Below are 24,781 nucleotides of genomic sequence, written 5' to 3'. Positions count from 1 at the left end.
TTTTTTTTTTTTGGTGACGTCAATGACCTTTGAAAAATAAAAATCTGAAATGATTATTTTTCATCTTTATGTTAAAAACAAAAAAAAAAAAAAAAAAAAAAATTAAAATTTAATCTTTGCTATTTTTTCATTTTATTTCCATTTTTTTTTTTTTTTTTTTTACTTTGAATGCTCTTTTTTTTTTATTTTTTCTGTGAATGCTCTTTTTTTTTTTTTTTTTTTTTTTTTTTTTGTAAATTTTTGTGAGGGGAGAATGCGAAACCACAAAAATTAATTATATTTATTTTTAACATGAATTTAGTATATAAAAATATACAAAATGATATAAAATAAAAAAAATGAATTTAATCATTTTATTTTTTTAATTTTTTTTTTTTTTACAATTTATTTTATTTGTCATTCATTTTAATATGAATTTAGTACATAAAATAATTAAAAAAAAAAAAAAATATTTTCAGGTTTAACATTAACAGAATTTTCTTTTTGGTTTAGAATATTCTTTTCGGGTCATTTATTGTACAAAAATTATTTAAAAATAAAAAATAAAAATAAAAAAAAAAAAAAAAATTAATTTTTTAAACCACTCGTAAAACAATCCAAAAAAAAAAAAAAAAAAAAAAAAAAAAAAAAAAAAAAAATCTCACTCTTTTAAAAAAAAAATAATTAAAAATGAATAAATTAATTATTTTAATTTTATCTGTACTATTAATTGTTTTATCAGGTATGAAGATATATAATTTTTAACATTTTAATATAAATTACTATATATATATTAATATTTAACTAATTATTATTATTATTATTATTATTATTATTATTATTATTATTATTATTATTATTATTATTATTATTATTATTATTATTATTTATAATTTAAAATAGTAAATTCAAACGAAACTAGATGGGATTCATCATCAGGTTCATCAGATACAACGCCGGGTGATTTTGATTACTATTTATTCGTTCAACAATGGATTTATTCATATTGTAGTGAAAGCAAATGTATTGAAAATAAAGAAAGAGAAGCATTTACAATTCATGGATTATGGCCAAACGACAGAAACAACTCCTATCCAGCTTTCTGTACTGGTCCATCATTTGATTTAGGTGAAATTTCAGATTTAGAAGATCAATTAAATGTTGATTGGATTTCATTAACTGAAGATAATGATTTATTCTGGACAAGTGAATATAAAAAACATGGTATGTGTACACTTAATATTCAATATTAAAAATAAATAATAATAAATAATAAATAATAAATAATAAATAATAAATAAAAAATAATAAATAATTTAACCAATTAATTTATTTATTTATCTATAGGTACATGCGCAGTTGTAGCAGGTTCACCAATTTCAAATGAACATGATTATTTTGTTGCTGGTCTCAAATTATATACTCAACATAATTTAACATCTGCATTAATTTCAGAAAATATTTACCCATCAGATCAAGATACCTATGAATCCGATTCAATTTCAAGTGCAATTAATAGTCAATTTGGTGGCCAACCAGTTATGCAATGTGATAATAATAAATTATCAACTATTGCATTATGTATTGATAAAAAAACACTCTCAATTATGGATTGCCCTGAAGTTGATGGTTTTGATACTTGTTCTGGCAAAGTTTCAATCCCATCAAGCTCAAATAGATTATAAAAATGTTAACTTGCATCAAAAAATAAATATTTGTATTATCAGTATTTTATTATATTAAAAATTAATAAAGTATAAATAAAGTTTCATTTTATAATGATTTTATAAATGAAAATTAATTAATTAATTAAACCTAAAAATAAAAATAAAAACAAAAAAAAAAAAAAAAAAAAATAAAAATAAAAACTTAATCTATTAAATGATATTTACAAATAAATTAAAAAATAAAATAATAGGAACAATTTTACTTTTTAATGTAAAAGTTTTTTATTTATTTATTTTGTTTTATTTCCAATACTTGCTAATTTTACTTTTAGAGGTATTTCAATAAAATGTTTTCTATATAAAAAATATACAATCACTCCAATAGAACAAAGACCAACGATTGGGACTGCCACAGCAACTGGTATTAACCATTTACGAGAGTTTTTATTGTCACATTCCGATTTAAAATCAGTTTCGAGTAAAACTGAAAAGTCTGGATCGATAATTGATTGATTTACAAAATGTGGTAGATTTAATGTTGCAATTACTGAATTACCATTATTATTAACATCAATTGATAAATATGTTGGTCTTCCATCTGATAGTATTTGATTAATGAATCTACCTTGAAGGACTCTATTATCTTTTGAAATTTTAATATATTTAAATGAGGATGTATTGGTTTCATTTGTAGAAACTTGTTTAATATTACAATCTGATCCTTCATTTTCATTATCTACTGATGATATTAATTGAAGTTGTAATGTATTTAAACTGCTTTTATAAATATAATTTGATATTGAAATTGTTAATTTAATTGAACCAGCATCTAATGTGAATGTTGAGCCTGCAAATGAATATTGTTTAGATGTTGAAACTTCTTCTATCAATGTTATAATTTCACATGATTGTTGAATGATTTGTGTTAATTTATAAATATTATTTTCTTGTGAATCTTTAGTCTTATTGAGAGTCCAATTACTTTGTAATGAATATTGATTTACAATATTACCGTTGAAATCGATTTCAAATAAATTTTTAAAATAAATTTGGAAATTTACTTGATTATCAGTAATATTAGTTCCACCTGTTGATGGATCAATCGAGGGATTACCACCATTGTTACCACCTGTATTATTATTTCTTTTTAAACTACAATCGAATGAGTAATAATTGTTTATACAATTACATTCTCCATTTGAAGTATTGCAATTTCCTTGATTTGAATTTGTACAATTGTTTGGACAATTTTTAAAAATTTCGAGGTAGCTATAACCATTTCTTAATTTATACATGATATCATTTTGATTAAAAGTAATATCATATACTCCATTACCTGGTGGTGCAATACATCTAATTTCGATTGAAGAATTATATGTAATTGGTTGACATTGTTGATTTCCAATTAATAATGATGGATTTGAATGAATATCTCCAAACCAACCAAAAAATGATGCTTCACCTCCATTTGTATTTGATGGTGAAACAGATGATATATATTGATTTGGTTTTGAACAGTCAATATTAGTAAATTTACTGTCGCAATAACAAATACCAGTTTGATTGTTACAATTGTTATTACCTCCACTACATATTAACGAATCCAAACCAACTGGACATTGTTTAAATGGTAATGAGCAATCTTGACCTTGTTGACTTGAAGAACAAGTACAAACACCTGTTTGATTGTTACAATTGTTATTACCTCCACTGCATATTAACGAATCTGAACCAACTGGACATTGCTTAAATGGTAATGAACAATCTTGACCTTGTTGATTTTGAGAACATGTACAAATACCAGTTTGATTGTTACACATATTGTAATCTGCACTACTACAAATTAAAGAATTTGAACCTGTTGGACATTGCATAAATGGTATAGAACAATTTGGACCTTGATGATTTGAATCACAATCACATTCTCCAGTTTGATCATTACATTCACCGAATATTCCACAATCATTTTTACAAGATTTGACACAAATACCCTGAGAAAGATCACAAATACTATTACTAATATCATCGCAATTATTAGGACATGGAATTTGATTTAGTTGTCCAATTAATGGATTGACAATTACTCTTCTTATTAAATTATCATTTTTAATTTTAATGATTGTTGGGTATGTTAAGGTAGAAATAGATGATGGTACAAATTCACAAGTTATATTAAAGAAATTACCATCTTTTATTGTACAATTAGTAGATGTTTCTTCAAATTGGACTGATTGATTTGAGTAACCCATATAACTTGAAAATAATTCACCTGTAATTATTAATTGATTTGATGTTATTTTAATACCGGTTGGATTTGGGAATTGATCACCAAGAGGGAAGTATATTGTTCGTGATGGTGCTGGATGCACAAATGTAACATTAAAGTATTTTGGATTAGGTATTATTGCAAATAAGTACATCACAACATATTCATATCCCATTGAGATAACGTTGGTACTATATGGAAAGTCAACTGAGTTTAATAACCAATATCTAGAATTAAAACCTATATTAATACCTGTTACACGGAAAGTTTTGGTTGAAATGTCTAATAATTGAAATCTTGGTGCAAATTCAGAGCATCCAATTGATTGGTTGTAGTTTGTAAATTGGTTACCAGAAAAATAATTAAAAAAAGATGCGACTGAAAAATAACAAGTAAAACATGAAGGTATTTTTCTTTTTATTATAAAAAAATAAGTTAGATATGTTTAAATTTGAATAAATTATTAATTTTATATTTTTTTAAACATACCCTGTTAATTTATTATTATAAATTACCAAATTGACATTGCACCAAGATTCATCAATTGTTCCAAAAAGGTTATTGTTTATTAGAGAGACCATTGCACCTTTACCTGAATATGGTGGTAAAGCAATTGAAAAGTTTGACTGATAAGAACTAAAAGATCCTGTAATAATTGAAAAATTTGGAAATACATTAAAATTGCCATAGAATATTAAAAAATCGCAACTAAGAGGTGGAATTATCGGAATCTCACCATTTAAATTAAACTCGTTTCCAACATGCAAAAGATGCAGTTGCTTAAAACCATAAGTTGAAAGATTTATTAATGAAATTGGTTTTTCAAAAAGTGCGGCCATTGATAGCAACTGAGTGGAATTATTTAATGGTATATAAAATGGATACAAAATACCTGTGTCGTGCTCTATATGTAGGGAATTTGATTTAATGGTTGAAAAGTTTTGGATTGATGAAATAACAAAATCTTGATTAAAATATATATAGATAGTTTGTAAACTCTGAAAGTTTGAAAAGTCTGCAAAGTTTAATGAAGTTGCTGTAAATGTAGACATTGAGATATTATGAGTTGCAATAACATCATTTTCAAAATATACGTAACTATATTTTAAATTAAAAACTCTCTGTTTCATTATGTGCGATATTTTTATTGTTGTTCCGGAAATGGATTTACAATTAAAATTACTAAAAATAAAATATTATTTTAGATTACTTTTTTATTTAGTCAAAAAAAAATATATATCCATATACTTACAAAGTTGGAATATCAGGTAATTTTTGATCAATTGGACTACAAGCATAGTTTTCATAATTATATGTTACATCATAAATTGTTTGTGGGAATTGATAAAATACAAGTTCTTTTGAAATATTTAAATTTTGTAAAAATCTATATATTATATTATGACGTTTAATGGGAATTTTTTTTTTTTTTTTTTTTTTTTTTAAATTATACATACATCCTACTAAAATTAGGAAGACACGCTAAATCTGTTGGCAATATTGATTGGTTATTATATCCACTAATTAAGGTGTTTAATATAGTAACACTAAAAAATAAATTATATTTAATAAAGTTTGTTAAAATAATATAAAAAATATAAAAAATATAAAAAATAAAAAATAAAAAATAAAAATAAAATACAAACTCTTTTATTGTTCCAGTAACTTCATCACACTTAATATTACCTGAACAAAAATTATAGTGAGTGGCATTGATTTTTAACAATTAAAACAATTTTCTGATAAATATCTAGTCATTTATTTTTTTTTTTTAAAAAAAAACAGATCCCATATCATAAAAACAACTCGATTTCAAAAGTAAAAAAAAAAAAAAAGATTCACAGGTCGGAAAATAATAAAAAAAGGTTCACAGGTCGGAAAAAATAAAGATATTTTCTCACAGCAGAAGATATTTTTTTTTTTTTGGGTATTCTTTTCATTTTTTTTTTTATTTTTTGGTATTCTTTTCATTTTTTTTTTTATCTGGTAATAATATGATGTGTCATTTTTTTTTTTTTTTTTCATTTTGTTTTTTAATTATTTTTTAGTATATAGATTTTAAATGGGGAAATTTTTTATTTGTTTTTTGATGTGTTCAATGTTTTTTTGTTTTGTTAATTGTGTTGAACCTCCAAAAGATGAATATGACTGTTTCTTTAATTTTATTACAAAAATATAAAATCTATATACTAAATAAAAATTAAAAAACAAAAAAAAAAAAAAAAAAAAAAAAAAAAAAAAAGAAAAAAAATTCTTTTAAGCCACATCATATTATAACGCAATGGGTATTTTTTGGCTTATTTTTTATTTTGTGAAAATAAAATATAAAAAAAAATGTTTCGTAAAAAACCTCAAATATTTTAAAAAAAAAGATTTTTTTAAAAAAAAAAAAAAAAAAAAAACAGATCCCATATCATTTTTAAAAAATAAATAGTTGTCGCACATAAAAAAAGATTTTTTTTTTTTTGATTTTTTTTTCCATTTTTTTTTTTTTTTTTGTTATAATATCTTTTTTTTTTGCACTTAATAATTATTTTTTTTTTTTTTTTAAATTTAGTGTCTTTCCAAATCAAACATAAATAGATTCTTTTGGTGATACAATCTATGGAAAAAAATTCAATATCTCTTCTTATTAGGTCATATCTGCATATCAATTAAGCAAGAGGAGAAAAAAAAATAAAAACAAAATTTCATAAAAAAAAAAGATAATTATTGAGTCATATCTGAATATTAATCAAGCAAGACGAGGAAAAAAAATAATTATTTTTTTAATTTTATTTGATTTTCAGCTGCTTTTTTTTTTTTTTTTTATTGCTCGACAAATATAAAAAAAATTGGAAAAAAAGCTTTGTTTTGTATTGCTTGTGTAAAAAAAAAAAAAATTACACACAAAATTCATATTTATTACATTTTTTTTATCAAAGTTTAATCCGAAAAAAATAAAATAAAATAATAATAATTATAATAATAATATATACACTTAAAATAAAAAAAATCAAATGATTTAATTTTTAATATGAATTTAGTATTTAAAAAAAGAAACTCAACCAAAAATACAAAATAATATAAAATATAAAAACTAAAGTATGTATCCAGTCTGTTTTTTTTCTTTTTTTTTTTTTTCAAATGATTTACAAATAAATTAAAATATAAAATAAAATATGAGGGACGATTTACATTTTAATGTAAAGGTTTTTTATTTATTTATTTTATTTCCAATACTTTGTAATTTAACTTTTAGAGGTATTTCAACAAAATGTTTTCTATATAAAAAATATACAATCACTCCAATAGAACAAAGACCAACGATTGGGACTGCCACAGCAACTGGTATTAACCATTTACGAGAGTTTTTATTGTCACATTCCGATTTAAAATCAGTTTCGAGTAAAACTGAAAAGTCTGGATCGATAATTGATTGGTTTACAAAATGTGGTAGATTTAATGTTGCAATTACTGAATTACCATTATTATTAACATCAATTGATAAATATGTTGGTCTTCCATCTGATAGTATTTGATTAATGAATCTACCTTGAAGGACTCTATTATCTTTTGAAATTTTAATATATTTAAATGAGGATGTATTGGTTTCATTTGTAGAAACTTGTTTAATATTACAATCTGATCCTTCACTTTCATTATCTACTGATGATATTAATTGAAGTTGTAATGTATTTAAACTGCTATTATAAATATAATTTGATATCGAAATTGTTAATTTAATTGAACCAGCATCTAATGTGAATGTTGAGCCTGCAAATGAATATTGTTTAGATGTTGAAACTTCTTCTATCAATGTTACAATTTCACATGATTGTTGAATGATTTGTGTTAATTTGTAAATATTATTTTCTTGTGAATCTTTAGTCTTATTGAGAGTCCAATTACTTTGCAATGAATATTGATTTACAATATTACCGTTGAAATCAATTTCAAATAAATTTTTAAAATAAATTTGGAAATTTACTTGATTATCAGTAATATTAGTTCCACCTGTTGATGGATCAATCGAGGGATTACCACCATTGTTACCACCATTGTTACCACCATTGTTACCACCATTGTTACCACCTGTGTTATTATTTCTTTTTAAACTACAATCGAATGAATAGTAATTGTTTATACAATTACATTCTCCATTTGAAGTATTGCAATTTCCTTGATTTGAATTTGTACAATTGTTTGGACAATTTTTAAAAATTTCAAGGTAACTATAACCATTTCTTAATTGATACATGATATCATTTTGATTAAAAGTAATATCATATACTCCATTACCTGGTGGTGCAATACATCTAATTTCGATTGAAGAATTATATGTTATTGGTTGACATTGTTGAGCTCCAATTAATAATGATGGATTTGAATGAATATCTCCAAACCAACCAAAAAATGATGCCTCACCTCCATTTGTGGTCGATGGTGAAACAGATGATATATATTGATTTGGTTTTGAACAATCATCATTTGTAAATTTAATATCACAATAACAAATACCTGTTTGATTATTACAGTTGTTGTAATCTCCACTACATACTAATGAATCTAAACCAACTGGGCATTGTTTAAATGGTAATGAGCAATCAGAGCCTTGTTGACTTGGAGAACAAGTACAAACACCAGTTTGATTATTACAATTATTGTCACCTCCACTACAAATTAAAGAATCCAAACCAACTGGACATTGTTTAAATGGTATTGAACAAGCAGATCCTTGATGGTTTGAATCACAATAACAAATACCTGTTTGATTATTACAATTGTTATTACCTCCACTACATATTAAAGAATCCGAGCCAACTGGACATTGTTTAAATGGTAATGAACAATTTTGACCTTGTTGACTAGGAGAACATGTACAAATACCAGTTTGATTGTTACACATATTGTAATCTGCACTACTACAAATTAAAGAATTTGAACCTGTTGGACATTGTTTAAATGGTACAGAACAATTTGGACCTTGATGGTTTGAATCACAATCACACTCTCCAGTTTGATCATTACATTCACCGAATATTCCACAATCATTTTTACAAGGTGGGACACAAATACCCTTAGAAAGATCACAAATACTATTATTAATATCATCGCAATTATTAGGACATGGAATTTGATTTAGGTGTTAAATTATCATTTTTAATTTTAATGATTGTTGGGTATGTTAAGGTAGAAATAGATGATGGTACAAATTCACAAGTTATATTAAAGAAATTACCATCTTTTATTGTACAATTAGTAGATGTTTCTTCAAATTGGACTGATTGATCTGAGTAACCCATATAACTTGAAAATAGTTCACCTGTAATTATTAATTGATTTGCTGTTATTTTTATACCTGTTGGATTTGGGAATTGATAACCAAGAGGGAATGATATTGTTCGTGATGGTGCTGGATGCACAAATGTAACATTAAAGTATTTTGGACTTGGTATTATTGAAAATAAGTACATCACAACATATTCATACCCCATTGAGATAATTTGAGTACTATATGGGGAATCAACTGAGTTTAATAACCAATTATTAGGATAAAAACCTATATTAATACCTGTTACACGGAAAGTTTTGGTTGAAATGTCCAATAATTGAAATCTTGGTGCAAATTCAGAACATCCAATTGATTGGTTGTAGTTTGTAAATTGGTTACCAGAAAAATAATTAAATATAGAGGGATCTGAAAAATAACAAGTAAAACATGAAGGTATTTTTCTATTAATTGAAAAAAAAAAAAAAGTTAGATAGTTAAATTTGCGCAATTTATATATTTTTTTAAACATACCCTGTTAATTTATTTTTATAAATTACCAAATTGACATTACACCAAGATTCATCAATTGTTCCAATAAGGTTATTGTTTATTAAAGAGATCATTGCACCTTTACCTGAATATGGTGGTAAAGTAATTGAAAAGTTTGACTGATAAGAACCAAAAGATCCTGTAATAATTGAAAAATTTGGAAATACATTAAAATTGCCATAGTATACTAAAAAATAGCAATCATGAGGTGGAATTATCGGAATCTCACCATTTAAATTAAACTCGTTTCCAACATGCAAAAGATGCAGTTGCTTAAAACCATAAGTTGAAAGATTTATTAATGAAATTGGTTTTTCAAAAAGTGCGGTTATTGCTAGTAATTGAGTGAAATTATTTAATGGTATATAAAATGGATACAAAATACCTGTGTCGTGCTCTATTTGTATGGAATTTGCAATAATTGTTGAAAAGTTTTGGATTGATGAAATTACAAAATCTTGATTAAAATACATTGAGAAAGTTTGTAAACTCTTAAAGTTTGAAAAGTCTGCAAAGTTTAATGAAGTTGCTGTAAACGCAACCATTGAGATATTATGCGTTGCAATAACATCGTTTTCAAAATATACGTAACTATATTTTAAATTAAAAAGTCTCTGATTCATTATGTGTGACATTTTTATTCTTGTTCCGGAAATGGATTTACAATAAAAAAAACTAAAAATAAAATATTATTTTAGATTACTTTTTTATTTAATCAAAAAAAAAAAAAAAAAAAAAAATATATCCGTATACTTACAAAGATGGAATATCAGGTAATTTTTGATCAATTGGACTACAAGCATAGTTTTCATAATTATATGTTACTTCATAAATTGTTTGTGGGAATTGATAAAATACAAGTTCTTTTGAAATATTTAAATTTTGTAAAAATCTATATATTATATTATGACGTTTAATAGGAATTTTTTTTTTTTTTTTTTTTTTTTTTTTTTTAAATATACATACATTCTACTAAAATTAGGAAGACACGCTAAATCTGTTGGCAGTATTGCTTGGTTGTTATATCCACTAGTTAATGTGTTTAATATAGTAACACTATAAAATAAATTATATTTAATAAAGTTTGTTAAAATAATATAAAAAATAAAATAAAATAAAATAAAATAAAATAAAAATAAAATACAAACTCTTTTATTGTTCCAGTAACTTCATCACACTTAATATTAACTGAACAAAAATTATAGTGAGTGGCATTGATTTTTGGAAAGAATGAAAAAAGGTTTATTTTTGTAATAAAATTAAAGAAACAGTCATATTCATCTTTTGGAGGTTCAACACAATTAACAAAACAAAAAAACATTGAACACATCAAAAAACAAATAAAAAATTTCCCCATTTAAAATCTATATACTAAAAAATAATTAAAAAACAAAATGAAAAAAAAAAAAAAAAATGACACATCATATTATTACCAGATAAAAAAAAAAATGAAAAGAATACCAAAAAATAAAAAAAAAAATGAAAAGAATACCCAAAAAAAAAAAAATATCTTCTGCTGTGAGAAAATATCTTTATTTTTTCCGACCTGTGAACCTTTTTTTATTATTTTCCGACCTGTGAATCTTTTTTTTTTTTTTTACTTTTGAAATCGAGTTGTTTTTATGATATGGGATCTGTTTTTTTTTAAAAAAAAAAAATAAATGACTAGATATTTATCAGAAAATTGTTTTAATTGTTAACCTTTTTTTTAACATTCTGTTGCCACATAACCAACAAAACAAAAAAGACGCACCTGCATATTAATTAATACGAAAAAAAAATAAAAAAATAATAATGATAATATGTTTTTTAATTTTTTTTGGTTTTTGGACTCTTTTTTTTTTTTTTTTTTTTTGGGTTGAGGTATTTGTTGTTACTAATATTAATTATAGATTATGTATTTTAGGGTTTAAGTGAGCAGTAAGTTGGTTCGTCTGGTTCATTTTAAATTTATGGGCATCATTCGTTGTTAAAAAAAAAAACAGGTTTATAAATTTAAATCTGTTTTTTTTAGATGGGTCATTAGTTGTTTAAAAAAAAAAAGATAAATAAAAAAAAGGTATTGGATAATAATATTTTATTATTATTATAATTTTTATTTTAAATTGTTATTATATACATGTAAATGCTTGGTTACAGTCGTTTTTTTTTTTTTTTTTAGTTTTAATTTTACAATAGAATGAAATCATCGAGATTATTACTACTTCTAATATTTGTTTTTTCTAATTTATCTAGTTTTATATTGTTATTTAAATTTGTTAAAATTTCTTCCATTTCTTTTGGATCTTTTGCTTGATAATAACTGTTATTTATATTAATTTGTTGGCCATTATTTATAATGTTGTTGTTATTGTTATTGTCATTCATATGATTATTATTTTCACTATCTACACCTAATCTATCTAATTCTATTGAATTAAAATAGTTTTCAACCTCTTTTACCTTTTCAGGTGAAAATTCTTCAACTGGAATTTCCTCTTTTTCTAAAAATACCCAACTTTCTAACTCTATATCTACCATTTTTTCTTCTCTTCTATCTTTACCTGTAATTGTATTGTAGGTTGACGATACTACATATTTTACCCCTCTAAATGTTGCACCTGTTGCTTCTCTGACTAATAACATACATAATGCTAATAATATATTTTATTAGTATAAATTATAAAATGGTATTATTAATTATTATTATTATTATTATTAATAATAATATTGAATTTATAATAATATCTTACTTTCCGAAACTTGAACTAAAATATAATAGGTAACAGCAGAAGCAACTGGAGCAACACCACCTGTTGCACCACTTGTACCCATTACAACAGCCAATGGAGCATAAGATAAAGAGGTACGAAGTAATCTAACAACTTGAACAGGTATTAAACCTCCTGTCACTTTATTTACTGTATGATCTACTATTTTGGGACCAATTGATAGAGCCGCAAAACTTGCTAACCTTCTAACTCCTATAAATTTGAATACTGCATTTGATACACATTTTATCATAAAATTATTCATTTTATATATTGTTATTTATTTAAACTATACTCTATATGTGTAAATTGTATAGTTTATTTCTGATACTATTTAATTAAACCTAAAAATTATTATTATTTATAAATCGGATGTTTTATATATAATTTTTTTAATTGTTTATTTGTTTTTTTTTATTGTGTTAAATATAAATAAATTTTAAAATAAATAAAAAAAAAAAAAAAAAAAATTTTGTGTGGTGTTTTCTTTCGTGTGTATTAAAAAAAAAAAAAAATAAAAATAAAAATAAAAATAAAATAAAAAAAAAATAAAAAAAAAACAATTTTTATTTTTTTATTAATTTTTTAAATTAAAAGAATTAATTTTTTAAGAATAAAATACTTGGATCAGATTTTTTTAAAATTTTAAATTTATAATATTATAATTCAATTCCTTCATTGTATCTATTTAAAATTTTATTTATATAATTTTTTCAATTTTATTTATTTGTATATTTTTTTTTTTTTTTTTTTTTTTAATTTTTTTTTTTTTCACTAATTTTATTTTTTTTTTTTTTTTTTTCATATTCATTTAAAAAAAAAAAAAAAAAAATATAAATATATATATAAAATAGAAATGAGTAAGAATATATATAATAACAATGCACAAAATAAAAGGACCAATAGATCATTATATGATGATGAAGATGGGCCAGCACATGTATTACAAACCAATGATGAAGATGGAACAAATAAATATAAATGGGAGAATCGATTTGAAAAGACATGGTTAACAATAGATGAAGATGAACATGGATTAAGACCATCGAATCAAGAGGAGAGGAATACACGTAATCGTAGATTAAAAAATAAAGATAGGGATGGTATATTAAGTCAAGATCAACGTGTACGAAGAGGTATGCAAAGACATTTATGTTTGATATTGGATCTTTCAAAGACGTTATCCAATCAAGATTTAAAACCATCACGTTATCAAGTGCTTTTACAAAATGTTGAACTCTTTATAAAGGAATTTTTCGACCAAAATCCAATCTCACAATTATCAATTATCATCACAAAAAACAGTAAAGCAGAGAAAATCTCTGAACTATCAGGTAACCGATTAAGACATATACAAGCTATGAAAGATGCCATAGCGATGGAAGGTGAACCATCAATTCAAAATTCATTAGAGGTTGCACTATCATCACTATGCTATGTACCAAAGTATGGTAGTAGGGAAGTGTTATTCATATTCTCATCATTGACGACATGCGATCCTTCATCATTACAAAAAACAATTCAATCATTAAAGAATGAATCCATTAGAGTTTCATTCATTCATATGGCTGCCGAACTATACATTTGTAAGGCTATAGCAGAACAAACTAATGGTACCTCAAAAGTAATTCTAAATGAAGAACATTTCAATGAAAGTTTAATGTTAAAATGTCAACCACCACCAACCATTGGTAAAACTGAAGCAGCTTTGGTTGAAATGGGTTTTCCTCAACAAATCACTTCCACTGTACCATCACCTTGTATTTGTCATGAGAAAATGAAATACTCTGGCTACATATGTCCACGTTGTGGTGTTAAATCTTGTGAATTACCAACTGATTGTCAAATTTGTAATCTTTCTTTAGTTTCTTCACCTCATTTAGCAAGATCATATCATCATTTATTTCAAATACCTTTATTTAATGAAGTTAATTGGAAGTAAGTGTTTTATATTATTATTTTTATTTATATTAATTAATAATTATATTAATCTTAATTATTATCATTATTATTATTATAATAGGGAATTAAATAAAAATGTAACATGTATAGGTTGTTTATCATCATCAGAGAAATCAATATTATCTTTATTTTTTTCATGTCCACGTTGTCAAGAGATATTTTGTTTAGATTGTGATCTATTTATACATGAATCATTACATAATTGTCCAGGTTGTGAAAATAAACTTCAAAATACAAATACTAATACAAATGGAAAAACAAATGGAAATGAAATTACGAATGGTAATGGAAATGGAAATGGAAATGAAAATGAAAATGGAAATGGAAATGGAAATGGAAATGGAAATGGAAATGGTTTACACTAAAAAAATAATTTAAAGTTTTTTTTTTTTTATTTTTTTCTTTTTTTTATTTTTTTTTATTATAAATATATATAATATGATATGAATAAATATAAATGATTTAATTTCTATTTATTTTTCTTCTTTTATTTGTGGAGGTGGTGTTGTTGAAGTTGTTGGTGGTGTTGAAGTAGTTGTTGTTGATGGTGGTGGTGTTGTTGAGGTTGTTGCTGTTGTTGGTGGTGTGGTTGAAGTTGTTGTTGGTGGTATTGTTGTTGTTGTTACAGCAGGTGTTGTTGTTGCTGTCGCAGTTGTTGTTGTTTCTGATTCTGTTGGTTGTGATGGTTGTTGTGGTGTTGATGATGGTGTTATGTCATCTTTCATTTGACCATCAAAATCATCAAAATCATCCATTTTTACATCCTCTTTCTTTACAGTAATTGTTGTTGCTGCTGTAGTTGGTGATGATAAAGATGGAATGGTTGGTGATGTTGTTGTAGGTGCTGTTGTGGTTGTTGTTGTTGAGGAAGCAGTTACAGTTGGTGGTGAAGTGATTGAAGTTGGTAATGACAATACAGGTGGAGCGATTGTTGAAGAGGAAGAAGAAGTTTTAGGTGGTGCAACAGTAGTAGAACCCAATCCAATGATTGGTGTGGATGTATTTTTTGTAGTTACTGTTGGTGGTGATGTAATTGATGATGGAATTGATAATGTTGGTGGTTTAATATTAGATGATAATGGTAAAATTGGTGGGGGTGGTGTAATTGTAGTAGTAGTAGTAGTTGTTGTAGTTCCTAAACTACCTAAATTTGGAGGTGAAACGATTGTTGTACCATTTTGACTACCAATAGTTGGTGGTGTAGTTGTAGTAGTAGTAGTAGAATTATTTGACATTGAATTAAATTTAATTGAAACTTGTTTATCAGATTGTTTTTTATTATAATTACCACGTGAAGTATTTCCAACCAATGGTTGAACAGGTTGAAATACAGGTTTTGTTGGATTTGCTTGATAGTTTGGATTGGTTAAACAATATTCATCAGGTGGTAAAAACACACCATATCTATTTGGAATGGGTGGTAATGGTGTTTTATTCTTTTCTTCGGCTATTGATAATAATAGCTCCCTTGGTGGTGGTGTTGAAATTTGATAATTAACTCTCGATTGAATTGATAATCTAACATCTGATACATCAATATCAGTCTTTCCTGAATGTTCACCATATATCATTGCGTCTTGTAATACCTCAAAAACATATTTATACATAAATTCTAAGAGTTGGTTAACAACTCTTGGCTCATGAGCTTGAATACCCATAGTTTTTAAAATTGATTTTATTACTCTTGAATCTCTTGGCTCATCAAGATTGGTTTGTGTGATATCTATATTTGTATTGTTATTAACTACACCCGTATTCACTTGACCGTTAATCTCTGAACTTTCACTTGTTAATGATACTTTTGACATTGATGATATTTTATTTAATGTTTCTTTACTATTATTATTATTATTATTATTTATATTGTCACTATTATTATTTTTATTATTATTATTATTTATATTGTTTGTTTCTTCTTTATTTTTTACAGGTTCTTTATTATTCTCTTTTTCTTTATCCTCTTTAATTGTTTCTTCTTTATTTTCTTTATTTTCTTTATTATTATTATTTTTGAGTTCGGTTAAATTATCGTTCTCCTCTTTAATATTATTATTATTATTGTTGTTTTGGTTTTTATTATTATTATTATCATCTTCCTCAATTGAGGAAGTTTCTTTCATTTCCTTATCTGTATCAATATTATTATTATTGTTATTATTACTATTTATGTTTATGTTGCCATTCTCTTTACCATTTATGGTATCATTGTCTTTCATATCTTTATCTGTATCGATTATTTTGTTTTCATCACCTATATTTTTATTATCATTTTTGGTATCAGTTTTACTATTATTTTCTTGTTCTGAATTTGGAAGAGTTTCGTTTGAACTCATATTTTACAAAAAAAAAAAAAAAAAAAAAAAAAAAAGTGTGTTTTTATATTTTTGATTGCGTCTAACTGTAACTGTAATTAAAAAAAAAAAATGAAAAAAATTTGAAAATGAAAAATTAAAAAAAAAAAAAAAAAAAAAAGGTTTTTTTTTTTTTTTTTTTTTTTTTTTTTTTTTTTTGAAAAACATTTCCAAATTGGAATAAAATTATAAATAAAAATAAAAAAATAAAATTATTTTGATCAATCTTTTGATCGAGTAAATAAATTAGATTTTTTTTTTTTTTTTTTTTAAACATTTTATGAGATAATTAGTTTTTTTTTTTTTTATTTATTTAAATAAACATTTTATATTTATAAATATTTTCTATTTTCTTCTTGTGTAAGTTTGGCAACTTCAACTCTAATTATTTCAGCATTTTTCTTTAAGAAAGATGGTATTTCACCAGCTGTATTTGGTATTTCCATACCTTTTCTTTTAAAACTACCCAAAACATCATGTAATTGTTTTGCTTGAGTAAATGTATCATTAAATCTAAATATTTAAATATATAGTGTCTGTGTTAGTAGATATTTATTAATATTTAAAATTGGAAAAAAAAAAAAAAATTACATACGTTGAAAAAATAATCATATCTGTGCCAGAATCTTTAATTAATCTAGCTCTAATTTTAAAAGCATTTTTACGGAAAATGAGTGGATTTTCTCTTTCAGCTGGTGTCATTTTATCAATTATTTTAATGAAATTATTAATTTCATCAATTTTTGCTTGATCTTTAATTTGTAATTGATATTGTATTATATAATCTTTAAAGATATTGAAATCATATCTTTTTCCACTCATCAATAACTTTTGGTATTCTTCATTCTCATGATCTCTTTGTTCTTTGGTTTTTTCAATAGCTTTTGGTTGTGATTGTGATTGTGTTTTTAAATTTGTATTTGCTTTATCCTCTAAATCCTTTTCATTTGTTGGGTATTCTTTAGTTTTATCTTTCTAATGTATTATTTTATTATTATTATTATTATTATTATTATTATTATTATTATTATTATTATTATTATTATTATTATTATTATTATTATTATTATTATTATTATTATTATTGTTGTTGTTGTTGTTGTTGTTGTTAAATACATATGAATTAATTATTTATAAATTAGAATAAATAATAAGGATAATAAAAAATACATACATCACTAGAAAAAACATTTTTAATTTTACCCAAAACATTTTCAAATATAAATGTTGGATTTGATGAATGAAATGATCTTGAGTTTAAAAATTGTATTGATCTTTGTTGTGGTTGTCTAGTTAAAAATGTTGTTGTTGTATATATATTTCTAACTTGTTTTGATGTTGATAATAATTTTAATGTTTTATTCATTTTTTTTTTGTTTTGGTCGTTATGGTTGAAATGAAAATTAAAAAAAAAAAAAAATAAAATAAAATAAAAAAAAAAATTGTCGAAAAAAAAAAAAAAAAAAATAAAATAAAATAAAATAAAATAAAATATTGGGAAATCATACCAAAACAAGCATAATATTCTTTAAAAAGATATTTTCATTTGTGGGCAAAGTGTTTAGAAAAATTAATTTTGACAATAATTTGTGAATCAGCCTTTATATATTTATATATTTTTAAATTTTTAAAATAATCCTTTTTTTTTTTTTTTTTTTTTTTTAAAATTTTATTTTTTACTTTTTTAATTTTTTTTTTTAATTTCATTTCAAAAAATTCCAAATACATCAGCACCTATAATAAGAATAAATTTAAATAACAAAAAAAAAAAAATACCCAAATAAACCGAAAATGGGTCAACCCAATACAATTTCTCCAGCATCATTAGCATTGTATAGAACTATAGTAAGATCGATTAATCAAAAATTACCAAAACCAGCACAAAATTATTATTGGACTTTTACACGTGAACATTTTGAGGGTCACAAATATGAAACTGATCAAGAACATATAAAATTTTTAGTAAAAAAGGGTTATACTAGTTTAAAATATATTATAAAAAAGGTAATTTTTTATTTTTATTTTTATTTTTATTTTATTTTTATTTTTATTTCTTTTTGAGTGTTTGAATTTATTATTTTTACCTTTATTAACCAAATTCATCATTATTAATATTTATTATTTATTAATTACCAATAATTGTAGTACACTAATAAATAATCCCCAAAAAAATAAAAAAAATAAAATAAAATAATATTGTAATAAAATTTTGTAGATAGAAAAAAAAAAAAAAAAAATAATTTTAGTGTAATTCAAATATTTAGGTTGTTTTGTTTTTGGATTAAAAATCTAAAAAAAAAAAAAAAAAAAAAATATCTATCTAACACAAATTTGCGTTTTTCAGTTTTTTTATTTTTTTTTTTTTTTTATTTTTTTTTTTTTTTAAAACTATCCACAAAGAGTCTTAGTCCACATTCAATCATTTTTTTTATTTTTTAATCATTTTAATTTTTTTTATTTTATATATGTATAAAATAAATACAAATAAATAAATAAATAATAAAAAAAGAATATAAAAATTAGTTGTTGAACCATGAGCAACAGTAATATTAATCAGTCCACAGTGGGGGACTTGAAAAAAAAACCAGCACCACCTCCAAGAAATACATTATCACAACCCACCTCTCCTCCTTTAACAAACCCACCAACACAATATGGACAACAACAACAACAACAACAACAACAACAACAACAACAACAACAACAACAACAACAACAACAACAACAACAACAACAACAACAACAACAACAACAACAATCACCACAACACAACCCATATGGCCAACCATATCAACAACCACCACAACAACAGTATCCACCACAACAACAATTTGCACCACCACCACAACAGTATCCACAACAATACCCACCACAACAATATCCACAACAATACCCACCACAACAATACCCACCACAACAATACCCACCACAACAATACCCACCCCCACAACAATACCCTCAACCATACCCACACCCGCAACAATATCCACCACAGCAATATCCACCACAGCAATACCCACCACAACAATATCCTCAACAATATTATGGGCAACCATACCAACAACCACCACCACCATCAGTACCACAGCAACAACCACAACAATCACCATTAAAACCACCACCATCAAAACCACTTCCTCAATCACAAAAACCAGCGGGTATGTCATCTCCACAATTACAGAAACAACCAGTTGCAACACAATCTTGGCAAACCGAACCACATCAAAATAATCAATCTTCACCACAACTTCAAAAGTCAACTGACATTAATCAACCAACTGCACCATTTAACCCATATGGTCAACCACAAATGTACCCAAATTTACAACAGCAACCACCACCACAACAGCCACTACCAACATCGCCTCTAGCCCAAATGGCATACCCACCACCACAACAACAACAACAGGTATCACCTCAACCAATCATAATGATGCAACCACCTCAACCATCCCAACCAATGATGATGGCACCAGTAATGCTACCAGATGGTAGTGGTGTGATGTCAGTTGCAATGATTAATATGATGTTACCACCAAGTGTTATTTCAGATAATAAACTTATACCATCAGCAGGATCAATATTTCATAGCCCAAATGGTAAGGGTAAAATTAGAATAAGATTAATATCAGCATCAAACCTTGAAGCAAAAGATACAAACGGGAAGAGCGATCCCTACATCAAGCTCAAATCAACAAGTATTGCATCATCACAAGTAACCAAAATCATCAATTGTAATTTAAATCCAGTTTGGGATGAAGAACTAATTGTTGAAATTGATCAAGTAGCTCGTGAAGTTATGATATTCGATGTCTACGACCACGATCTAATCGGAAATGACGATTTAATTGGATTTGTAGGTATCGATCTCTCCTTGTTACCCATGGGAATTGAAGTTGTAACTCACGAGAATTTATCATTTGCTAAACATGGCACTATTCAAATTGGACTAACAGCTCTAGATTTCGGGTTAACTAATTTATCTCAAAATTATTTACAATCATATGTGAAATGGAGATCCGACCATTCACCTGGTTTACAAAGAAAAGACTTTAAACAAATTAAAAAAGACATGAGTTCAAATAAAAAAGGTGCTTTGTCAGGTCCATTCATTGCAAAGACTACTCATCATGACTATAAATTTATTAATGGTTATTTAAAAAGAAAGAAAAATAAACGTCAAGTTGCTGGCAGTATTACTCTAAAAGTTGTTGGTTATACTTTATTATTACCAGTTTTAGCTTTAGCAGGCAGTTAAAAAAAAAAAGAAAAAAAAATTAATTGTATAAATAAAATAAAATCTCTAAAAATGAAACAATAAAAAAAAAAAAAAAAAAAAAAAAGAAAACCATGAATCCATTGGTTTTCCAGAAAATTAATAATTTCTTTTTTTGGAAGACAGAAATTTGATTTGAAATTTTTTTTTTATCAATTTTTTTATTTTTTTATTTTTTTTTTTTTTTATAAATTTTTTTTTTTTTTTAGTTTTTTTTTTTTTTTTTTTTTTTGGAGTTTTTTTTATACAAAACCCATATTTTGTTTAATTACAATACCCCATGTGGTAAAAAAAAAAGTGGTTCTAAAAAAAAATTTATTATAATATAATAAAATAATAACAAATAATTAGAAAAATAATTAGGCAATAGTGATAATATTGTTATAGGGAAAATAAATAAAAAGAAAGAAAAAAAGAAAAAAAGTCAAAAGTCAAAAAAAGAGATAAAGAACAAATAAATAAATAAAAAAAAAGAATAACTCACCACTACCCAAACTTCACACAATTTTTTTTTAATAGAAAAAAAAAAAAAAATCACATCAACCCTCATAAAGGCACATACAATAAAAACCCACACCACACACAACACACAATCAAACACACATATAATTTACCATTTCAAGAACAACAATTATTTTTTTTTTTTAAAATTAAAAAAAATTTTCTTTTATTTATTTTAAATTTTTTTTTTTTTTTTATAAATTTTATTTGTTAAAAAAAAAAAAAGGTTGAATTTAATTAATTAATTTATTTATTTATTTATTTCAATTACAACAACAATAATAAAAATAAACCACATTATATATAAAATAAAAAGATAAAATAAAATGGCATCAACAGAGATACCTATATTTACAACACCTCAAGAAGAGATTCAATATTGGAAAAAGAGAGTAGAAGATAAACAACAAGAGATGGACGATTTAGAGACGACATTTACTGAATTTCAAGATTTTTCAAAACAATTAGAAGAAGAAATGGAAGATGAATTAAGAATCTGTGAAAAAAAATGTGCAGATTTAGCTTCACAATATGCGTATGTTAAAAGATAAAATTGAAAAAAATAAAAATAAAAATTGATTACTTATATCCATATATACCCATATATAATTTAGGCGATTAAAAAATGATCATGAAACAATTGTAGATAAATTAAATACGACAAATAAAGAATCATCAAAATTAATAAATAGTTTACAGGATGAAGTAACAAAATTACAAACAACGAAACAATCATTATTAGAGGATAAAAGAAGATTAGAACAAGATAATGATTCATTAGAAAGAAGAGAAAGAAACTCTTCAGCATCAGTTATAGATCTTTCCGATAAATTAGATAGAGTAATGGAAGAAAACGTTTGGATGCAAAGTGAATTAGAAGAATCAAAACAAGTTGCAGATGAAACAATTCAAAGATTAAGAGATGATATTAGAGGTAATTAAACAGGCAAACAAACAAAATACAATTTATTTAGATAGGTTTGACTAATTTTTGGTACTACTACCATTTATTATTATTATTATTATTATTATTATTATTATTATTATTATTATTATTATTATTATTATTATTATTATTATTATTTTTATAGATTTAAGACATGAATTATCAGTTAGAGAAAGAAAACCAAGTTCAGCATCAAATAGTATTAATGGTAAATCGAATGGCGAAAAGAGTATAAATATAAAACGTGAAAATCCAACAGCATATAATATACCAAGAGCACAAAAATCACAAAGACAAAGAACAGAGGATACAGCATCATCATCAAGGGCAAGTTCATTGGTGGTTGTAAATGATCTAATTAATTTAGTTACAGATTTAGAGACAAGAATTTCAAATTTTAAAATAAAATCAAATGGTGGTAATGTTTCATCAAATGGACAAGATATAGGTACACCGACTTCACCAGTTTTAAAACATCAAAATTCTTTTACAAATTTAAGTGATTTTAAAACTTCTTCACCTCCATTAGATATTATTAGTAGTTGTGGAAGTAACAATAATAATAATAATAACAACAACAACAACAGTAATTCAACACCCACAGGTTCATTGCTAACTCATTTCGAAAATACAAAAAATAATAGTTTTGATATTAATAGTACAAATATCCCAAGTAATAATAATAGTCCTTTTAAACCAAATTTTAATAGTAGTAGTAGTAACAATACAAATGATTTAAATAATATTAATAATAATAATAATAATAATAATAATAATAATAATAATAATAAGAATGAAAATGTACAAACTTAATTTAAATAAAATTTATAAAAAAAAAAAAAATTAAAATAAATTGTATTCTTGGGAATTTGTTTTTTTTTTTTTTTTTTTTTTATTTATTTTTATTTTGAAGATGAAGTTGTGGTGGTGGTAGTAGTGGTGGTGGAGGTTGGAGCAGATTTACCAGTTTCATTAATTTTAGTTTCACCTTCTTTTGCAACAGCTAAATTTATGATATCAATAAAACCTTTACCTTTAGTTTCTTGTTTTATTAATTCATCTATTTTTCTATATGAACCGGGATCAACTAAACAAACGATTGATAAACCACCACCATCACGATCTTCTTCTTCAATTTTTGAAACTAAAACCATCAATTTATCACGATTTAAAGTTTTAGATTCTTTAGTTGGAATTGTAATATTTAATCTCATTTGTGCTCTTTGAATTGGAATAACTGATGAGATTTGTTTAATAACTTCTAATGATTGTTGTTTGGATGATTTAGTTGGGTGAATTGAGTAGTGGACGTCTTTCATTGCCTTTTCAATGATCGATACTGGAATTGGACGTTGGGTCTCTGTATTTACACATTTCTCTGCCACAATGGTTGCTATATCCTTAAATGTCTGCTCTGATTGGTTATCTCTCTCTTTTGATGAAACTTGTAATTCACCTTTTTCTAAAATCAATAATATAATCTCTTGTTCGTTATCTGTTCCAAATGCTTTAATTAATTCATCCTTTTTCGCAATAATACCTTTTGATACATTTGTAAAAATTCTATGAATTTGAATTACTTCATTTAAATCTTTTTCACTATTTTATAAAAAAAAAATAATAAATAATAAAAAAATAATAAAATAATAAATAAATGAATAATTTATTAATAACAATTATTTATAAAAAATAATAGGATAAAGTAAAATAAATAATTACATTTTTGATCTATAAGATTGTACTTTTGATGGGTAACATGCAATTTCGAATTTAGCAGCTCCCTTTTTATATCTTACAACAACTATATTCGTAAGTGTTTTATTATTTACAGGTGTAAAAATACTCATTTTTTTATTTTAAAAGTATATATTTATATAAATATATTAAAGTTTATTATTATTATTATTTTTTAAATAAAAAAAAAAAAAATTTTTATTTTATTTTATTTTATTTGAGGGGTGAAAAGGAGAAATTAAAAAATTTTATTTTCATTTTTTTTTTTTTTTTTTTTATGAACGAACAAAACGAAAAAAAAAAAAATAAAAAATAAAAAAAATTAAAATTAAAAAACTAATTTATTAATAAATGATCAATCAGATTATTTGATAATTTTATAAAAAAAAAAAAAAAAAAAAAAAAATTTAAAAGTGAGTAGTTTATAAGAAAAAAAATTATTTTGTTTTATTTTTTTTTTTAAAAATATCTTTTTTTAATTTAATTATTTAATATTAATAAATAATAGAAATACATTTTAATCGGGGGTTAAAAAGAAAAAAAAAA

At 24.0% G+C, this 24,781-nt stretch overlaps 11 protein-coding genes across 11 annotated transcripts; 5 read left to right on the top strand and 6 right to left on the bottom strand.

The window, feature by feature from the left end:
* Positions 1 to 669: 669 nt before the first annotated feature.
* On the top strand, positions 670 to 1,664 carry DDB_G0295845 (ribonuclease T2; the record flags this gene model as incomplete). Its single annotated transcript, XM_002649167.1, has 3 exons — positions 670 to 721; positions 883 to 1,203; positions 1,327 to 1,664. 3 exons carry the CDS (start codon positions 670 to 672, stop codon positions 1,662 to 1,664), a joined length of 711 nt encoding a protein of 236 aa, XP_002649213.1.
* Positions 1,499 to 5,852, bottom strand: DDB_G0272334 (hypothetical protein; the record flags this gene model as incomplete). The annotated part of the gene is made up of 7 exons (XM_640058.1): positions 1,499 to 1,648; positions 2,018 to 4,325; positions 4,402 to 4,876; positions 4,910 to 5,094; positions 5,165 to 5,299; positions 5,370 to 5,459; positions 5,755 to 5,852. The coding sequence occupies 7 exons, from the start codon at positions 5,850 to 5,852 to the stop codon at positions 1,499 to 1,501; spliced, it is 3,441 nt and encodes a 1,146-aa protein (XP_645150.1).
* A 1,221-nt stretch (positions 5,853 to 7,073) lies between these two features.
* Positions 7,074 to 7,433, top strand: DDB_G0272332 (hypothetical protein; the record flags this gene model as incomplete). The annotated part of the gene is made up of 1 exon (XM_640057.1): positions 7,074 to 7,433. The coding sequence occupies one exon, from the start codon at positions 7,074 to 7,076 to the stop codon at positions 7,431 to 7,433; it is 360 nt and encodes a 119-aa protein (XP_645149.1).
* Positions 7,434 to 9,384: 1,951 nt separating this feature from the next.
* Positions 9,385 to 11,072, bottom strand: DDB_G0272330 (hypothetical protein; the record flags this gene model as incomplete). Its single annotated transcript, XM_640056.1, has 5 exons — positions 9,385 to 9,627; positions 9,698 to 10,390; positions 10,473 to 10,607; positions 10,682 to 10,771; positions 10,864 to 11,072. Coding segments are annotated over 5 exons (1,370 nt in total), but the record flags the coding sequence as incomplete, so codon positions are not given.
* Positions 11,073 to 11,884: 812 nt separating this feature from the next.
* Positions 11,885 to 12,730, bottom strand: DDB_G0272328 (hypothetical protein; the record flags this gene model as incomplete). Its single annotated transcript, XM_640055.1, has 2 exons — positions 11,885 to 12,348; positions 12,448 to 12,730. The coding sequence occupies 2 exons, from the start codon at positions 12,728 to 12,730 to the stop codon at positions 11,885 to 11,887; spliced, it is 747 nt and encodes a 248-aa protein (XP_645147.1).
* Positions 12,731 to 13,321: 591 nt separating this feature from the next.
* Positions 13,322 to 14,792, top strand: gtf2h2 (TFIIH subunit; the record flags this gene model as incomplete). The annotated part of the gene is made up of 2 exons (XM_640054.1): positions 13,322 to 14,403; positions 14,489 to 14,792. 2 exons carry the CDS (start codon positions 13,322 to 13,324, stop codon positions 14,790 to 14,792), a joined length of 1,386 nt encoding a protein of 461 aa, XP_645146.1.
* A 108-nt stretch (positions 14,793 to 14,900) lies between these two features.
* taf9 (transcription initiation factor TFIID subunit) lies at positions 14,901 to 16,760 on the bottom strand (the record flags this gene model as incomplete). Its single annotated transcript, XM_640053.1, has 1 exon — positions 14,901 to 16,760. The coding sequence occupies one exon, from the start codon at positions 16,758 to 16,760 to the stop codon at positions 14,901 to 14,903; it is 1,860 nt and encodes a 619-aa protein (XP_645145.1).
* Positions 16,761 to 17,110: 350 nt separating this feature from the next.
* Positions 17,111 to 18,144, bottom strand: DDB_G0272358 (hypothetical protein; the record flags this gene model as incomplete). Its single annotated transcript, XM_640052.1, has 3 exons — positions 17,111 to 17,291; positions 17,374 to 17,753; positions 17,953 to 18,144. 3 exons carry the CDS (start codon positions 18,142 to 18,144, stop codon positions 17,111 to 17,113), a joined length of 753 nt encoding a protein of 250 aa, XP_645144.1.
* Positions 18,145 to 18,569: 425 nt separating this feature from the next.
* DDB_G0272356 (hypothetical protein) lies at positions 18,570 to 21,036 on the top strand (the record flags this gene model as incomplete). The annotated part of the gene is made up of 2 exons (XM_640051.1): positions 18,570 to 18,782; positions 19,336 to 21,036. The coding sequence occupies 2 exons, from the start codon at positions 18,570 to 18,572 to the stop codon at positions 21,034 to 21,036; spliced, it is 1,914 nt and encodes a 637-aa protein (XP_645143.1).
* Positions 21,037 to 21,881: 845 nt separating this feature from the next.
* Positions 21,882 to 23,314, top strand: nudE (Lis-interacting protein; the record flags this gene model as incomplete). The annotated part of the gene is made up of 3 exons (XM_640050.1): positions 21,882 to 22,090; positions 22,170 to 22,489; positions 22,647 to 23,314. The coding sequence occupies 3 exons, from the start codon at positions 21,882 to 21,884 to the stop codon at positions 23,312 to 23,314; spliced, it is 1,197 nt and encodes a 398-aa protein (XP_645142.1).
* Positions 23,315 to 23,403: 89 nt separating this feature from the next.
* sbds (Shwachman-Bodian-Diamond syndrome protein) lies at positions 23,404 to 24,348 on the bottom strand (the record flags this gene model as incomplete). Its single annotated transcript, XM_640049.1, has 2 exons — positions 23,404 to 24,100; positions 24,221 to 24,348. The coding sequence occupies 2 exons, from the start codon at positions 24,346 to 24,348 to the stop codon at positions 23,404 to 23,406; spliced, it is 825 nt and encodes a 274-aa protein (XP_645141.1).
* Between the last annotated feature and the right edge of the window lie 433 nt (positions 24,349 to 24,781).

Source organism: Dictyostelium discoideum (genome assembly GCF_000004695.1).
Source record: "Dictyostelium discoideum AX4 chromosome 2 chromosome, whole genome shotgun sequence".
Classification (NCBI taxonomy): Eukaryota; Evosea; class Eumycetozoa; order Dictyosteliales; family Dictyosteliaceae; genus Dictyostelium; species Dictyostelium discoideum.
Note: the sequence above shows the minus strand (reverse complement) of the source record. Positions and strands in the feature narration are given on the sequence as shown.